Source organism: Prinia subflava, chromosome 3, assembly GCF_021018805.1.
Source record: "Prinia subflava isolate CZ2003 ecotype Zambia chromosome 3, Cam_Psub_1.2, whole genome shotgun sequence".
Taxonomy (NCBI): Eukaryota; Metazoa; Chordata; class Aves; order Passeriformes; family Cisticolidae; genus Prinia; species Prinia subflava.
The window spans coordinates 100,442,289-100,457,144 of NC_086249.1; the positions used below are offsets into that span (position 1 = coordinate 100,442,289).

The window sequence follows — 14,856 nt, forward strand, 5'->3', positions numbered from 1 at the left end:
TTACTCCGTAAAATCAAAGCCTTAACACCTCAGAGGCAAAAGAGCCAAGGAAAGGACTATATTTATACAAAATAAACTCCAGGGTGTGTGCATTTCTTCTCCCACAACTCACTTTTTGAATCGTGCCTCTGGATTTGCTTCACAGTTACCAAGAAGATATTTATTTATTTATTTCAAGTTGTCTCACAGAAATACTGAAAAAGAATGGTTATGCTACTCCACAAAATCACGGCAGACATTATTTTCTTCTATTTAATTTCAGGTGTCCCCAAATGCCTCATTAATGTATAATGAACCCAGACTCTGGTGTCTGACAGCATTTTATTTCCTTACAAAGTAGGACTCTAACCTAGTAATTTGTCTCCTATTTTGAGGAAAACCCATATTAATACTCATCATACATTTTTTATTGACTGTAGAAGCTGCAGTTCTCCTCAAGTGACAGCAGATGTTAAAGACATGCCAGACAGTACACAGACATAACCAGGCTTTATTCTGTTCACACTGCAAATGTTTTAACATCTTTTGCAAAGATGAAATACGCCAAACCAGGATGAGATAAAGGTACTGCTTTGCACATGGCAGCACCAACAAAACCAGCACAGCAACTGGAAAACCAGTAAAATTCCAAGGTCCCATTTAAAAAAAGCAAAACACTCTGGAATGTACCAGTAGTAGTGCTGGGAAAAACTTGGGCTTAGAACATTATTTCCCAAGGTACTCCAACATATTAGTGACTTCAAGGACAGAAAAATCCCATTATTTCACTAACACAGTCACTTTTTTCTTTTCTTTTTTACTACATCAGGTATAATTGAAGCTGATCTTAACAAAACCAAGGCAAAGCACTTTTTAGAGAAGACACCATGCAGCTGATCAGACAAAAACAAATGTAAAAGACACTGAAGTGCTGGAGGGAGTTTAGCTGAAGGCACTGGTAAAGGGTCTGGAGCAGAAGTCTAAATAGGGGAGGAGAGAACTTGGGGTGTTTAGTCTGGAGAAAAGGAGGCTCAGAGGAGACCTCATCACCCTTTATAAGTCACTCAAAGGAGCAGCAAGCTGTGGGTTGATCTCCTCACCCAAGTAACAAGGGATAGGTCAAGAGCAAACAGCTTGAAATTGTGCTAGGGAAGGTTTTAGATCAGATATTAGGGAAATTTTTCACCAAAAGGGTTATCAAGCATTGGAACAGGCTGCCTGGTGAAGTGGTGGACTTGGCAGTGCTGGGTTTACAGCTGGACTTGATGACCTTAAAGATTTTTTTCCAACCTAAATGGTTCAATAAGCACCAGGAAAGACTCCCTCAATACAGAAGGGCTTTATAAAGAGGTTTGTTCTGTGGATACCACTTTGGTACAACCCACATAAAAACCTTTGCCTCTGTCTTTCCCTCACCTTTCAATACAGACTAATAACCAGGAACAGGAACTAATGGAGTCAGGTTAGGCCTAAATGGGCTTAATTCCCAATCCTACTGGCCAAAGTACCTTGCCAGGGTTGGATCATTACCCTGAAGAGAAAATGCTAATGACCACGAACCTCATTCCAGGGGGATACAGAACCCATAAAACCACTTAAATCCACAATACCTAGAACACAGCTCCTCCCCTGCTTTGAGACATGGAGCACACCTTGCATGAGGAGGTGCTAGTGCTGGAATTAAGAACTACGTTTGTTTCTCCCTATTCAAATAAATTTTCTGCAAGGATATTCTGTGAATAAAAACACATTTCAATGAGATCACCAGCACCTGGAACAGTCAACATGTCCCAGCCAACTACCTGAAGGACTGGAAGAAGGAGGCAGCAAGGGCTGGCTGAATTCAGACACAGAAGCAGAGCTCACTGGGCTGTTTGCACATTGCCTTTGGGTTTTTGAATGTAAACTAAGTGCACACTCAAGTATCACTCCAAAGTTAAGCTCCCAGCACTAAGAAAGCTGAAGCATTATTCAAGATTTGTGGCCCAGGTGCTGTAGTGTTTCTTTATTTTTGTCATTTCTCAGAGTAGATCCCAAGCTCTTGGAGAAATAATAAATCTAAGAATCTGTAGGTTTATAAGGAAAAATTCCCAAACACAACAGGTAGCCCTTATGGTTAAAAAGGAACTTGAACTACACACAATACAAGAAGTGAAGAAAATGTAGAAAGTTAAATATGAAATTGATCCCCCTTACCACAAGACAATATCAGTGAAGTTAATTAAATATTCCACAAGTGTCAGGAATACAATGCTACTGTTTGATGTATCAGGGCCCAGTAACTTCAAAATACACTGAAATAGCAGGAAAGTTTAGTTCCACATAAAAAACAGCAGTCTGTGTATTTTGGAGTAAGAGATGTTGGTGCACACAGACACAAACCACCTTTTACATGGGGGTGATGACATCAGGCCAACAAAAATGGGCTAAGTACTAAAATTCCCATTTAAAGTACATTATCAAGCTGAATTTCCATTGAGGATTCATCACATCAGCATCAAGCTTATAAATACTCAGAATGACAGAATATTAGTTAAAAACAGAACAGGTTAAGCACAACCAAGTAACTCTCCCAGTGTCAAGAAAACTGAGCCAGAATTTTGCATTGTTGGGAAGTGGTGGATACATAAATTTCTCAAAAATTGCTCTCAATTAATATGAAAGTAACTGTTGGCTCATATTTATTTGTATTAGCCCTGGGTTTGAGAGACCCACTTACTTATCACTATTATATATTATAAAAATGTGAACAACAATGCTTTCTGCTCTGAAGACTAAATATAAAATAAAACCCCCATTTAATTTGTAAGGCAGAGGAACAGGAAGAACAGGAAAACAATGAGATGATGCTGAGTGGCAAAGTGATCCACCTATCCCAGCAGCAGAGAAAATGAAATGCAAAGCTACAGTGGAAGATGAAAATGGAAAGTATTTTAGAGAATGGCTATGAAACAATGCAGAAGGAATTCCAGGATAGCCTCTGCTTTTTGTGCTCTTTCAGACAGAGCTGCCAGAGAAGTTACCTGTTAGAGACCAGATGCACTGCACTGGTGGAGATGATCCAACCCACCTGCTGAAGGAATTCTTCACAATTCTCCCTAAGGCTTGGTCATTGTTCCATCCACACTGCTTGGGAAAGGAGCTCCCACTGCAGTGTGGGACAGTCCCTCCCACTCCCTGGGGCTGAGCACGCTGCCTCTGCACTGGGATAAAAGCCAGATTTGATTCCCCAAATAGCAAGGTGCCTTCCTGCCAACATACTTTCCTCTGTCTTTTTTTTTTTTACAAATATTTTCCATGTGTTTTTGTCTTACAAAGATATGAAATAAAGGACAATTACAAATATGGAAACAACGTGTTTTAAAAATGATAAAGTATTATTTCACTTAAGCATAACATGTTCTGAGGGATTTTAAGTAAGACATCCATACCACACTCTGTGATCTGTTTTAGCAAAAGAGAAGCATTCAGGTTTCACTAAAACATGTCCCCCTATAAGTGTTAACAAAATCAGTATTCAAGAGGGTGAGGATCAATGTGCATCCAAAAAAACTCGAACCACACTATGTGATTCACACAGAAAGTCATTCTCATTCAAATCAAAACATGGTAAAACTGGATGACCTAGGAAAATATTTAAGCTTTTTATGCACATCTGCTAGTTTTATTTTATTTTCTCATCATATGATAGATATTCCACCAGTCTGTTAATGATTTAAAATAAAAGAAAAAAGGAAATGAAAGCATCCTGAAGAGAAAAATCAACTTTTTTTTTTTTTTGCCCTCCTCCCCCCGCCTTTTAGAAATTCTAAAGTATACATCAAAATTGTTAAAATAATGCACTTTGCTCAAAAAAGAGCAGACCAGGGATAAATGCATGGAGAATTTAAGAAATTGTCAGAGGACTACAGTATCAGCCATGCCTGGACACTGCTTAGTAACTGCAACTTTTACAAAGGAAATTCAAATTTACTGTGCCAACATCCAGACTGGGAGGGTAAAGAGAACAAACCAAAATAAACCCAGCAGAAAGCTTTAGCCAATCATGTAAGAAGCTAAACTGAGGTTCCAACAACATTCTAGCAAAAGAGAAAATATGTTTCCTTAAAAGTCTGGACTTAAGGACCAAATCTGTTTGGATGACAGAGTTCAAAAGAAATCCTAAGGAAACTCTGAAGTGTGCACAGATGCAGGTTCCTGTGAGACACTACCATGAGAAACAAAGGATAACAGACACAGAAGTGAGATTCTCTAGAGAAATCAGTATGCCTTAAATATATGCACTGTGAATATCAATTAAACTCAAAAAAGAAAGAACTGTCTGCATACATAGACATGATACAAATAGCCAGTGCAAAATTTATTTAACCTCATTTAGTTAAAACCATAGGTGTGTAATGTGTTAAGCCAGCAAAAAGTAAAATAAACTTTCTTGAAAGCCTGTAACATTTTTATCACAGAAATGACAACACTTACCTCAAGGATTCCATCTACGAAAATAATGTAACAAACTTTTAAAATTAGCAGCCAAAACACATCAGCCTGGAGAACTATCTCTGCCTTGGGACACACAGATGCAGACAAAGCCAGCAGAGAGGCCCCAGTCACACAAAAGCTGATATTGTTCTCCTGCTGGGTGAAAATCTCCCTTGGAAATCGAGTGACATCTGCATTCAGAATCACCCCAGCCAGGGCCCTGCAGAGGTGACCAAAGCACCCCACTCCACAGCAGAATAATTTCTCTCATCTCCTTCAGTGCACCAAACAGCAGCTCCTGGGTTGACATTTGAGCAAAATTCCTTTGATGCACTGATAGAGATGAAATTTAATGTGTAAAACTCTTCCCCACTAGGCACAGCCTTGAAGCCCACTATGCTTTGCAAAATAAATAATTATTGAATTAAAATCTTTTGTCATGATCTCCAAAATTAGTAACCTCTTCACATTACTTTGCAACTTCTTTATCAGTGCTGCTGAGATAGGACAGCAGTGTCTCCCAGGATGTCTTTCACAAAAGTCAATAAAAAAGAATTTAATTCAAGCATTTGATAAGGCTTCTAAAAATCTGTCCATGGTAATAAAAAACTGCTTTCACTACTTAAATTTAACTCTGTTTTTCCATAAAGTTATTTATATACTGTACTGCATTCTTTATCATTTAAATTGGATACTGGAATGAAACAGTCTATAAAGCTTTATATAGTCATAAACCCAGACATTTCTAAGTGACACAGAGAAATGTTCTACAGCATTCACCAGGATTTTGATCATCACACATTTAACAGAAGCAAGAAAAAATAAAAATCTGTTCAAACCAAAGTCATTCTTTAACTTAAAAAAAAAATTCAATCATTAAATAATAAATTTTTAGGCAGTGAATATTTTTATATGGTTGTTTCTAGAAGGGCCTTTTCTTTATTCTCTGCAGTAAACACAATTAAGTTTTTAATAATAAATTGTGTAACTGCAGTGCAGAAAAACCCCCACTCAACACAAATAACAGGATCTGTAAAACGATGAAGCAAACACACAATGAAACTATTCAGTAAACCCACACCAGGATATGCTTCTGTACTGCAGGATTTGGCTGAGAGTGAATATCAACTCCTTTCTAAGTAGTTGGCACTTTTTTCCCCCTTGTTTTGAACATCTTTGGCCATCAAGTAATTTGGAAGAGAGGCTTCAGACAGTTATCTAAACAAATTAATCAATTAAAACCATCAATGGGATGATGCCTTCTGGGGCCTTCAGAGGTGCCTGTCCTCATAACACCCAATTCAATGAATTACTGAGAAAAAAGATTTCTATTTCATGATCTGAAACAACCTAACACATGGGTAACTTGTGCCCTTAACAAAATGACTGTCCTTTCTTTCTTGGCCTTCAGAAGAAGTTATTTCAGAGGCAAAATAAGGTATTTCAGCAGCAGGCATGATCTACCATCATGTGCTTAATCTAAAAATAACTAGGATAACTCTTGAGAAAGAGTAGGAACATGTGAACAAATTTAACTGTGGAAAATGGCCACAGAAGAGGAACAGTGGTTTAATGCAAAGTGACAGCCATAACTTTGCAACAGAATAGAAAATTCCTACTTAGTGGGATATAATGGTTTATAGGTTACTTGGTCTGGTGGCTTCTGTAACGCGAAATACTCTGAGAGGAATAAAAAGTTTCCCTGACAGAACTTCATCCAAGAACAACTGGTGATTTTTTTCAGAAGTCTGAGAAAGTAACTGGAATAGTATTAACACAAAACCAGAAACCAATCTCCCATGTTCCAGTTACTGACATGAAAAAGCTACCCTTTCAAATAATGTAACTTGCTTCAGGATTTAAAATATGTATTTCAGGACACTGCACTCTTTCAGAATTTTCTTTTTCTGATCAAAATACCTTTGGGAAGATTCTATCATCTCCCTTCCACCTAGCATAATAAAACAGAAATGCTTACTGATGGTATTTTGTTCTCACAGGTATCTTTGTAAGGTGCAATTAAATACATCTCTTCCTGTTTATGAGAATGACTGTGATGAAGAATGTGAAAACTGCATGAATTCACTGCTGGTTTTTCTTATTTGAAAAGCTACAACAGACCATTAGAGCAATACCAGGTCATGAATGAAGTACTAGGAACCAGACTGGTACTGTCAAGAGCAGAAAAAAGCAAAAGCATTGCAGAAGCATGAGCTAATGTCTGGCAGACCTTTAACCCAGAAAAGTACTGAAACTAAGGCCATGTGGTTTACCAAAGCCCAAGAAGTTATATGATAACATCATAATGGTTAATATATATCTAAAACTTCTCTGCATGAGTGACACAAGTGTTTTGGTTCTTACTACACTCATGTTATTCTACTCCTCATCAGATTTTTTATTTCTTGTTCATATTAACTGATTGCCTTTCCATACTGCAGCATGCCATATGAAAAGTAATTCAAGCATCTGGGACACAAGCTAGAGGAACTTAAACTGGGAAAAAAAGATTCCTAGTTTAATGCAAATTGCAAAGAAAAGTCATGAGCTCCTAGGCCTTTTTCCTGTCTGCTTCATATCATTTTACCCAATAACTGTTGATGTAAAATGCACAAACAGTTACCAGAGAACAAGGATTAGAACTGCAGTGCTGTGCCAGAGCGATGCCATCATCACTTAGCAGCCAGCTCCCCATCTCTGGATGCTGCAGGCCCAGGGCAGCTGTGCTGTGGGGAAGCTCTGCCAGCAGCTCTGTGCTGCCAGCTCAGATCCCAGCAGCTGGGGCCACTTCCAGACTGATGTGGGGACTGGAATCCCTCACACTTCAAGAATGTGCAGAATTCAAGTGACTGATCAAACTGTAACCAGTGTACAAATCATTCACTACATTTTGAAGAGTTTGGGCACCAAAGGACCTGTGGCTCTGTTTACACTCAGCTCGTGCTCCTGCAGAGAGGAACCAGAGCATTCAACAGTTTTGCAGAAACTCCCTCAAGTCTCTACACACATAATCATCTACCTGCAGATCAGACAGCTGGAATGACTCCTACTCCTGTGGCTCTTTCACTGGGTAAAAACCACACACACATTGTTAGACTTGTGATATTCACTGAGCTGTTAAGCTTAAGACATTGTACTAAAAAGGTCATCATCCATGTGATCACACAAGCATTTTGGTTTGATCCAGAAATGCATTTTTTAAAATTAATTTCATTATGCCCACATACCACTCTTCATTTTTCACTGTACCAGTGCTGCCAGAGTTTACTTTCAAACAACATTAAAATAAAAGATGCTGTTCACCTACCAGTGGTTATTCAGTCCACAGGACTGCAGTACAACTGGCAGAAAGTAAAAGCCCTTAGAACACTCAGCAGTGCCAGCACTGGCCCCTCAGTGCCAGCTGCTTTGTTCTACAGATCTGCCACTGCTGTGTCACAGCACTTGCCAAGGTGCCTCTCTGCATTTGCTTCCATCTGGAGTTTTTTCTCAGTGCAAGGTATAGATTGCTTAAAAAAACCCTTGTCTGAAAAGCAAGTCCTCTGTCTTCAACATTAGGTATCCACATATCCCAGAAAAAAACATCACCACAAGTATTTTTTCTGCTACTTCTTCTGACTTTTATCTTAGACCTCAGTGCTGTGCAGATACAAAGTCACTGACAGCATGATGTGCTTTGGAATTTGTCATTCAATGAGTGTTTTGGCCCCCCAGAAAGACACTGGTGCCTTATGGACTAACAGCCCTCCAGAACCATGGAGCAAAACAGATTTTAGACGACTGAGCCTATTCCATACCATGTCCAAGAGTAAAAGAGAAATGAGTGTACCTTGGTGCTTCACACACAAAAAAAATCACACTTGTAAGAGTATCCTCAGAACTGGTCTAAGATTAGTACATTTAACATTAATAATAATAGAATATGTACAGTTATAAAGTTGCAATTAATGTTTTAAAATAAAAACTAAAATCTGGCCCTTATTAATAGAAAAAAAAAAGCTACTCTGATGAATTGTTTTAAAGCAAACCTATTAACTCAAACTCTTAATCACTTACACACTGTAAAATACTCTAAAAATTCATTTTTGCATAAAATGATTCTTACATTCTACAACTAAAGAAATCTATTTTGGTATCAAACAAAAAAGGTAATATGCTCAGGATAAAACAAAATATTATCCAATGAACAACAGACACAGGAACACATTCAAATTTTTATCACAGTAAACTTACATCTAGTAACGTGTGAAGATGCTGATCCTGGAAAACACTGTGAAGAAAATCTAAGTCTTTTTCACTGCAGTCTGTAAGTGCATGAATTTCTTCCAGGCTGTCCAGCACCTGTGAGACTGCTCCTATGGGGCAATAGGAGAAAAAAAAGAGAATAAAAAAAATCAGTAAAGTGAAGGCTCATGGTAAACTGAACTTTGGAAAAGGAAACTTTCAATTCATCTGGTACAACTGGAACAGGAGCTTAAAAAACCTGGACTTTTAACAGGAAAACTCACAGAATAAATTTTACATATATCAAAAGTGCTTACAGATAATGTAATTATACATAAGAAATGGCTTAATGGGAGAGAGTTTAAAACCTGATTTTATTAACCTCAGCTTTGTTCTATTTTAGCCTTGCTTCCAACGATGTCTTATGGAGCAACTTGAATTATTGGCCTGTCCTCACCACTCCCACCCCAAACCTTCATTTTCTCTTTTTGAATTGCCAGACAATTTCAAATACATATTGAAAAATTTTGAAACATCAGTAAGAATTATTTTCACATCTAATCCGAAACATCAGTAAAATCAGGAAGAACCAATGCTTTCACAAATATTTTTAAAAACAGCATTGGGATAAAGGAAGGAAGAGGGAGAAACACCTGATGCCAAATCCTCTGGGGGACAAAAATGGCTGTAATGTGGTTTTGTTCTGTTTGTTCTGCTTGCCTGGTTATCTCCTACCCTGCTATTATTTGCTGCTTTTTCACGAGGGCATTGTTTGGGGTCACAGGATGATGGGGATGATTTTTATATGGCATGGGGGTGAGAGAGAAGTGACAGCTATGGAGACAAAAAGGAGAAACAGGAGGCATGGTGGAAGTCCACGAGAAACAGCTGAACTCTCAGCAGGAGAGGACAAAGAAATACAACACAAATCCACAGTAAACCAGCCTAGAGTGGTTCTGTGTGAAACAACTTGTTTAAAAATCAGAGTATCAGTGGTGGCTGCCACTTCTGTGCTTCACCAGAATGCCAACTTTGGCTTATCTCAAACACCCATGGTCCACAACTTCACTTTTTGCACTGTGGTAAAAGCACCTGGTAAGAAGGCAGCATATCCAGTGAGAGTCTGCAACAATGCTTTTTCATAAAGAAATTCTTAATTCTGGATACCAAATCCTACACATTCTCTGTTTTACTAATTTCTCATCAATATGCTTATTCTGTTTACTTATATGTTTCCCTGTGTCTTTTTCACAAGATAGATAACATCTAAAAAACTGCTGCATGCCTTGAGATTCTATCTTCTATTGCATGAACAATTCTCACCTGGCCTCCTTAACTCAAAGCCTTTTGTACTGCATTTTCAGAATGCAAGAAAAACAATAACCCAACTGCCTCTTAAGCACACAAGGAAAGAAGCTAACTTATTTCTCTGAAAATCTTGAAAAACTGGAATAAACATAACAAAATACACAAAAACTACTATACAAGACTTGCAACCTTATGGCTTACAAGGAAAAATAAATTACAAATCTAGAAACTCTTGCATCACATTTAGTACAAACCTCAGCCCAGGATTCTCTTCACAGTTCTCTGAGACCTGAGAACCACAGTATCCTCCTCACTCACAACTCATGTCTCAGGAGCAATAAAAGTTAGTTCTCTGCCATCAAGTGTGTCTATTTATACCTATTTGATGTACTTTTAAATGTTCTTTTAAAAATCTGTGGCCGCCAGCAAATAAAACAAATGTTTACAAACTACTAAATGACTTTTAGTAGTGGCTGTGCATGAGGTCAGGCACAGTAAAAAAGAGAAAAATTTGCTTCCTCTTTGATAATGAACAAGGCTGCTCAGCTGGAAGGAACCATCCACATCCCTCTGCAAGAAACCTGAGAAAATATAAGGACTGGGGATCTGCTGGTAAGAGGATGGAGTGAGCACAGCTGAGCCTCAAAGGCAAGGAAAAAAAACTACTCAAGGACTCAAAAAGGACTGCACTGTTTCCTTTACATGTTCAGCACATCATTTACAGGTTGATGGACTTAGAGATCTCCAAGCCTGAAGGAAAGTGCTTGACTTTCCAGGATCCAGTTGGTAGAAGAAAATTTGTTAAAATTCTCTTTTATTTCTGTTCTTTTCATGCTCAGAGTTTGAATTATTTTATTTCCAAGCAAAGCTTCTTTTTCTGGATTCAAAGCCCTTTCTGTGTATTTGGAGTATTTAAGGAAAACTCAATAGAAGATTCAATTCAGAAGCCTGGGTGTCTTAAGGGTCTCTAATTCTGCTCAGTGTTGCCCATAATCACCAAAATCTGAGCCAAATGTGGAACCAGTAAGAAGTGTGTCCAAAATTCCCTGCAGTACTGTGCTATTGTGAAACACCAAATGCTCTGGACCACCACATTTTTTATTTGGCAATATTATTTACTTTGCAAACTTTATTTTGTGGAATACTTTGAGGGCTTTGAAACGGGAAATGAAGGTTATAATTTTTCAATATTTGTATGTCAACAACCTCTTGAATATTTGGGAATTTGAAAAAAAAAAAAAAAAAAGGAGTTTGATCATTTGGTCTTTTTTTTCTCCTGTCCATAGGTCACATTGAACAGAAGGCTGTAAAATAAAATTTCCATGAATGCCTTTAAGAAATTTGATGGGACTTTCTGATAGAGATTTGTTAATTTCCCAAATGACAGTTTTACCTTTTATTTTTTTACCTATAATCTCATGCTTCATGTACTGCCTCTCACTCACAAATAATGTGCACCTGCATGAGAAAATGGCATAGCAACAATATACTGACAGCACGTTAGTGCTTAAAAAAAGTGACAATTTTCAGGCATTTTTTTGTGAACACCTAAACTCTCTTTGTTACAGATATTTGTTAAAAAAGTCTAAAAGTTCCTTTCAGAAAATTTTTAAATTCAGGGAAGAAATACTACATAAAATAAAATTAACCAACCCTTACAGCACAGCTGTTTCTAAAAAGATTCATATTCAAGCTAAATTTCTAACCTTTGGGGAAACTGTAAAGGCACTCAATGTTTATAATTAAAGCTTATATCCTCTTGAAATAGGATTTAACCTCTTTTCAACATTGCAAGTGCACCCATTTTAGTCTCAGCACAGATGATAAAGGAAGAACTTAAATGAACTATTACAGTCATACGAGCTAAAATCTCAGACTTCTCACAGTCTGTAGCAGTTACAGACAGAATCTAGAAACATGAATATTAGAATGGTGCATCAATATTAGTAAGGCAGGAAAAATCAGGAAGCTGACTAACTTGACTGGCTGTGTTCATTTGTTTTTTAAGACTCCATAAAGTAAACTTTGTTAGAAAATGCTGCTCACTGCCCCAGAATTTTCAAGTAGCCCCGACTTCTGGGTGAAATGAACCCCACCCTGCACCTTAAGTTACCAAAAAACCAGATCCAATTGCACAGGAAAGGCTGCAATTCCAGTGATATAAATAGAAGACTCCTCTCTGCAGAAACAGTAACAAAATCCACACCAAACATGGTTCTGTGATGTGGATGGATCCCCCTGCAAATGCACAGTAATGACCTCAGTGTCCAAAGGAGCAGTGACACTCTGGGCCACGCACACAACCTTGTCTTTCTTGTAGTCCCGTAAGAACACCTAAGAAAGGATGGCTGCAGCTAGTCAGAGTTTCCTGGGGACTGCCAACTCTGCAAAGTTGAAAACTATGGGCTGTCATATATAAAAAAGAAGAAAAACCACATTAGAATGCTTATGACAGTCTCCTGCAGTCAGTACTAGTACATAAAATGCTTTTGTAGTTAGTGGAATGACTTCTCAAGGATGATACCAAATTACTTCTGAGAAGACAGAGATGAATTAAGCAGTTTTCTGCCTACTGAGGCAGATCTACTATTTATCAGAGACAAGTATTTGCTTTATGAGGCAGAAACTTGGGATTTTCCCTTTACGCAGTGCAGTCAAAGTTACCACAGGTATTCTGTGCAGGATCTTTTACCTCATTTTTGGAGATGGCCAGTCAGAAACAGTTCTCTTTTACAGCTGAATTCTGTCTCTAGAGTCTTCATAGCTCTCCTACAGTGCACCTGAAGTTGCTACAGACACTGGTCCATCAGGTTGGCAGCTGACAAAGCTTTGGTAAAACAGTGTTGTTACTACAACATCCAGCTATTCTAGTCTGCAACAGGTGGTTTGGCTGGAGAAACTGAACTTTAAATGTAGGGAGGAGTTGCTTACTTCTCCCCAGAACAGAGTAAAAGAGAATTTTAAATACTATTCCAAGAATAGCCTACATATTCTCCAGTAGTCATGTGTCCCCCTAGAATAAAGCATCCCAAAAGTTTGTTTTTCTGAGGCTTCTCAGCACACCAGGCAGGTGTAACTGGCTCCCTCTGTTATATAACAGGCAGTAAATAGAATTAGGAACCTCTTTTCATGTGACATGTGATCTGCAAGAGCAGATATTCAGCAAGGCTGAATAAAGTGTTTAGGTAAAGAGACTCAGATATTGCAACAAAACACAGACTACATCCTGACTGCAAATACATTCTGACACAGGGCAAAAAGAACTCTTTGGAATATTTTTTAACACTGAAGATTACAAATGCTCATTTAAGTCTTGGGTCAGTCACAAACCTGCTTCTGAGTAATGAAAACCCAGGACTTGGGAAGCCTGATGTTTAAACACAGAACAATAAACCCGTGACCTTTCTGCCAGTCTCCTGCTATTACTACGCCAGGAAACAACTCTGCAGAAGAACTCATAATAACCATTATTATAACAGCATGTTTTTATTACAGAGACATTGGCAAAATCTAAATCTCTTAGATTTGTAGAACCACATAAAATGAAGTTCATGACACCAGGCACTAATTTTAATCCTATTCATTCTTATAAATTACCTTTATTTGACTGGCTTTTCAACTATTCTTTATGTTGTGTAAATAGGTAAGTAACTGTGTCTTGAAGATTTTACGGTGGTATTTAAATGACTAAGCAAGACTTTGCTGTCATTTGTGATTTCTCTATATATCACAGTTCAGTCCTCATGTCAGCCAATCTACAATAAACAGGAGCTGATTTCTTTTTCTTTAAAAAGAGATTTCAGCCTCATCTCTTGGCTGCCTTCTCATGGGCAGCTGCTGGAAATGAAATTAAAACCCCTCCTGGCTCTTAAAGCACAGGCATTTCAGAAGGCAGGATTTACATTTTACTTTGTGAAAAGGTCCGAGGGTAGTACATCCAGCAAGGAAAGATGAAAAATCATCAGGAATTGTTAAATTTCAGAGAGATCACATATTGCAATGACAAAATGAAGTCACAGGATACAATCTCATGAGAAAACAACCATGGGCATTATTATAAAATGCAGACCTTTCCACCACTTTAACTGATGTAACTTCTCAGATTTAGAGAAAGCCAGCTGAGCAGCAGCTGCTCTTCATCCCTTGAAACAACATCTGCAAAAATCACGAGATGCCTCTGATCTCACACATTAATTTGTTGCTCTTTGCTGTTCACTGTATTCCAGAGCAACTGACTCTGCAGGAAGAGGTGACAGCCAAAGCAGGTGCATATATATGACTGTAATAGTTTAAAATAAGGTGGGAGATACACGTTTCACATACACACAGCAGTGTAACTAACATGTAAGGTAAGTAAAGGCTCTGTGCTGCTCAAATTTGAGCTATACAGTATTTCATGATTCTTCCTTCTTGGACTGAAATCAAACAATGAAGTTCAGACACCCTGTAAATTTACAAATAAGCTCCTAAATGCACACAGTTGTGTGAATGCTACTGGGAAGCAAATAAGGCACTGATAATATAAATATATGTATATATATACACTATATGTATATAAAACAATCAGGAGGAGTGTAATAAGAGAATTAGAAAGATGGAGGTTTATGGAGATGACAATAAAAATTCAGAAAGAAGACAGCTGGTGCAATGGAAGGGTATTGGGATTTACAACTACATTAAAGAAGGTAAGAAAATCTAAGGAGTACAAGGAAGAAGAGAAAGGCATGTAAAAGAAAATAAACTAAAGCAAATAGGTGCAGGAAAGAAGAACAGGGAGAAAGAGACTAAACAAAGGGAAAAAGAAAAATAAAAAAAATAAAAGAAAACAAGAGATTACGTGTTCCCAAACAGCAGAAGGAATGTAGAGGA

General features: G+C 37.9%; 1 protein-coding gene across 5 annotated transcripts in view; it reads right to left on the minus strand.

Moving 5' to 3' along the window:
- CASK (calcium/calmodulin dependent serine protein kinase) overlaps positions 1 to 14,856 on the minus strand; it is a 190,190-nt gene that overhangs the window by 46,302 nt on the left and 129,032 nt on the right. For 4 of the 5 annotated variants that reach the window (XM_063393045.1, XM_063393044.1, XM_063393042.1 and 1 more), the window contains exon 11: positions 8,689 to 8,810. In XM_063393045.1, coding sequence (XP_063249115.1) covers positions 8,689 to 8,810 — 122 coding nt within the window. Of the gene's footprint in view, positions 1 to 3,002; positions 3,139 to 8,688; positions 8,811 to 14,856 lie in introns of those variants that run through there. The other variant, XM_063393046.1, reaches the window with a different exon arrangement.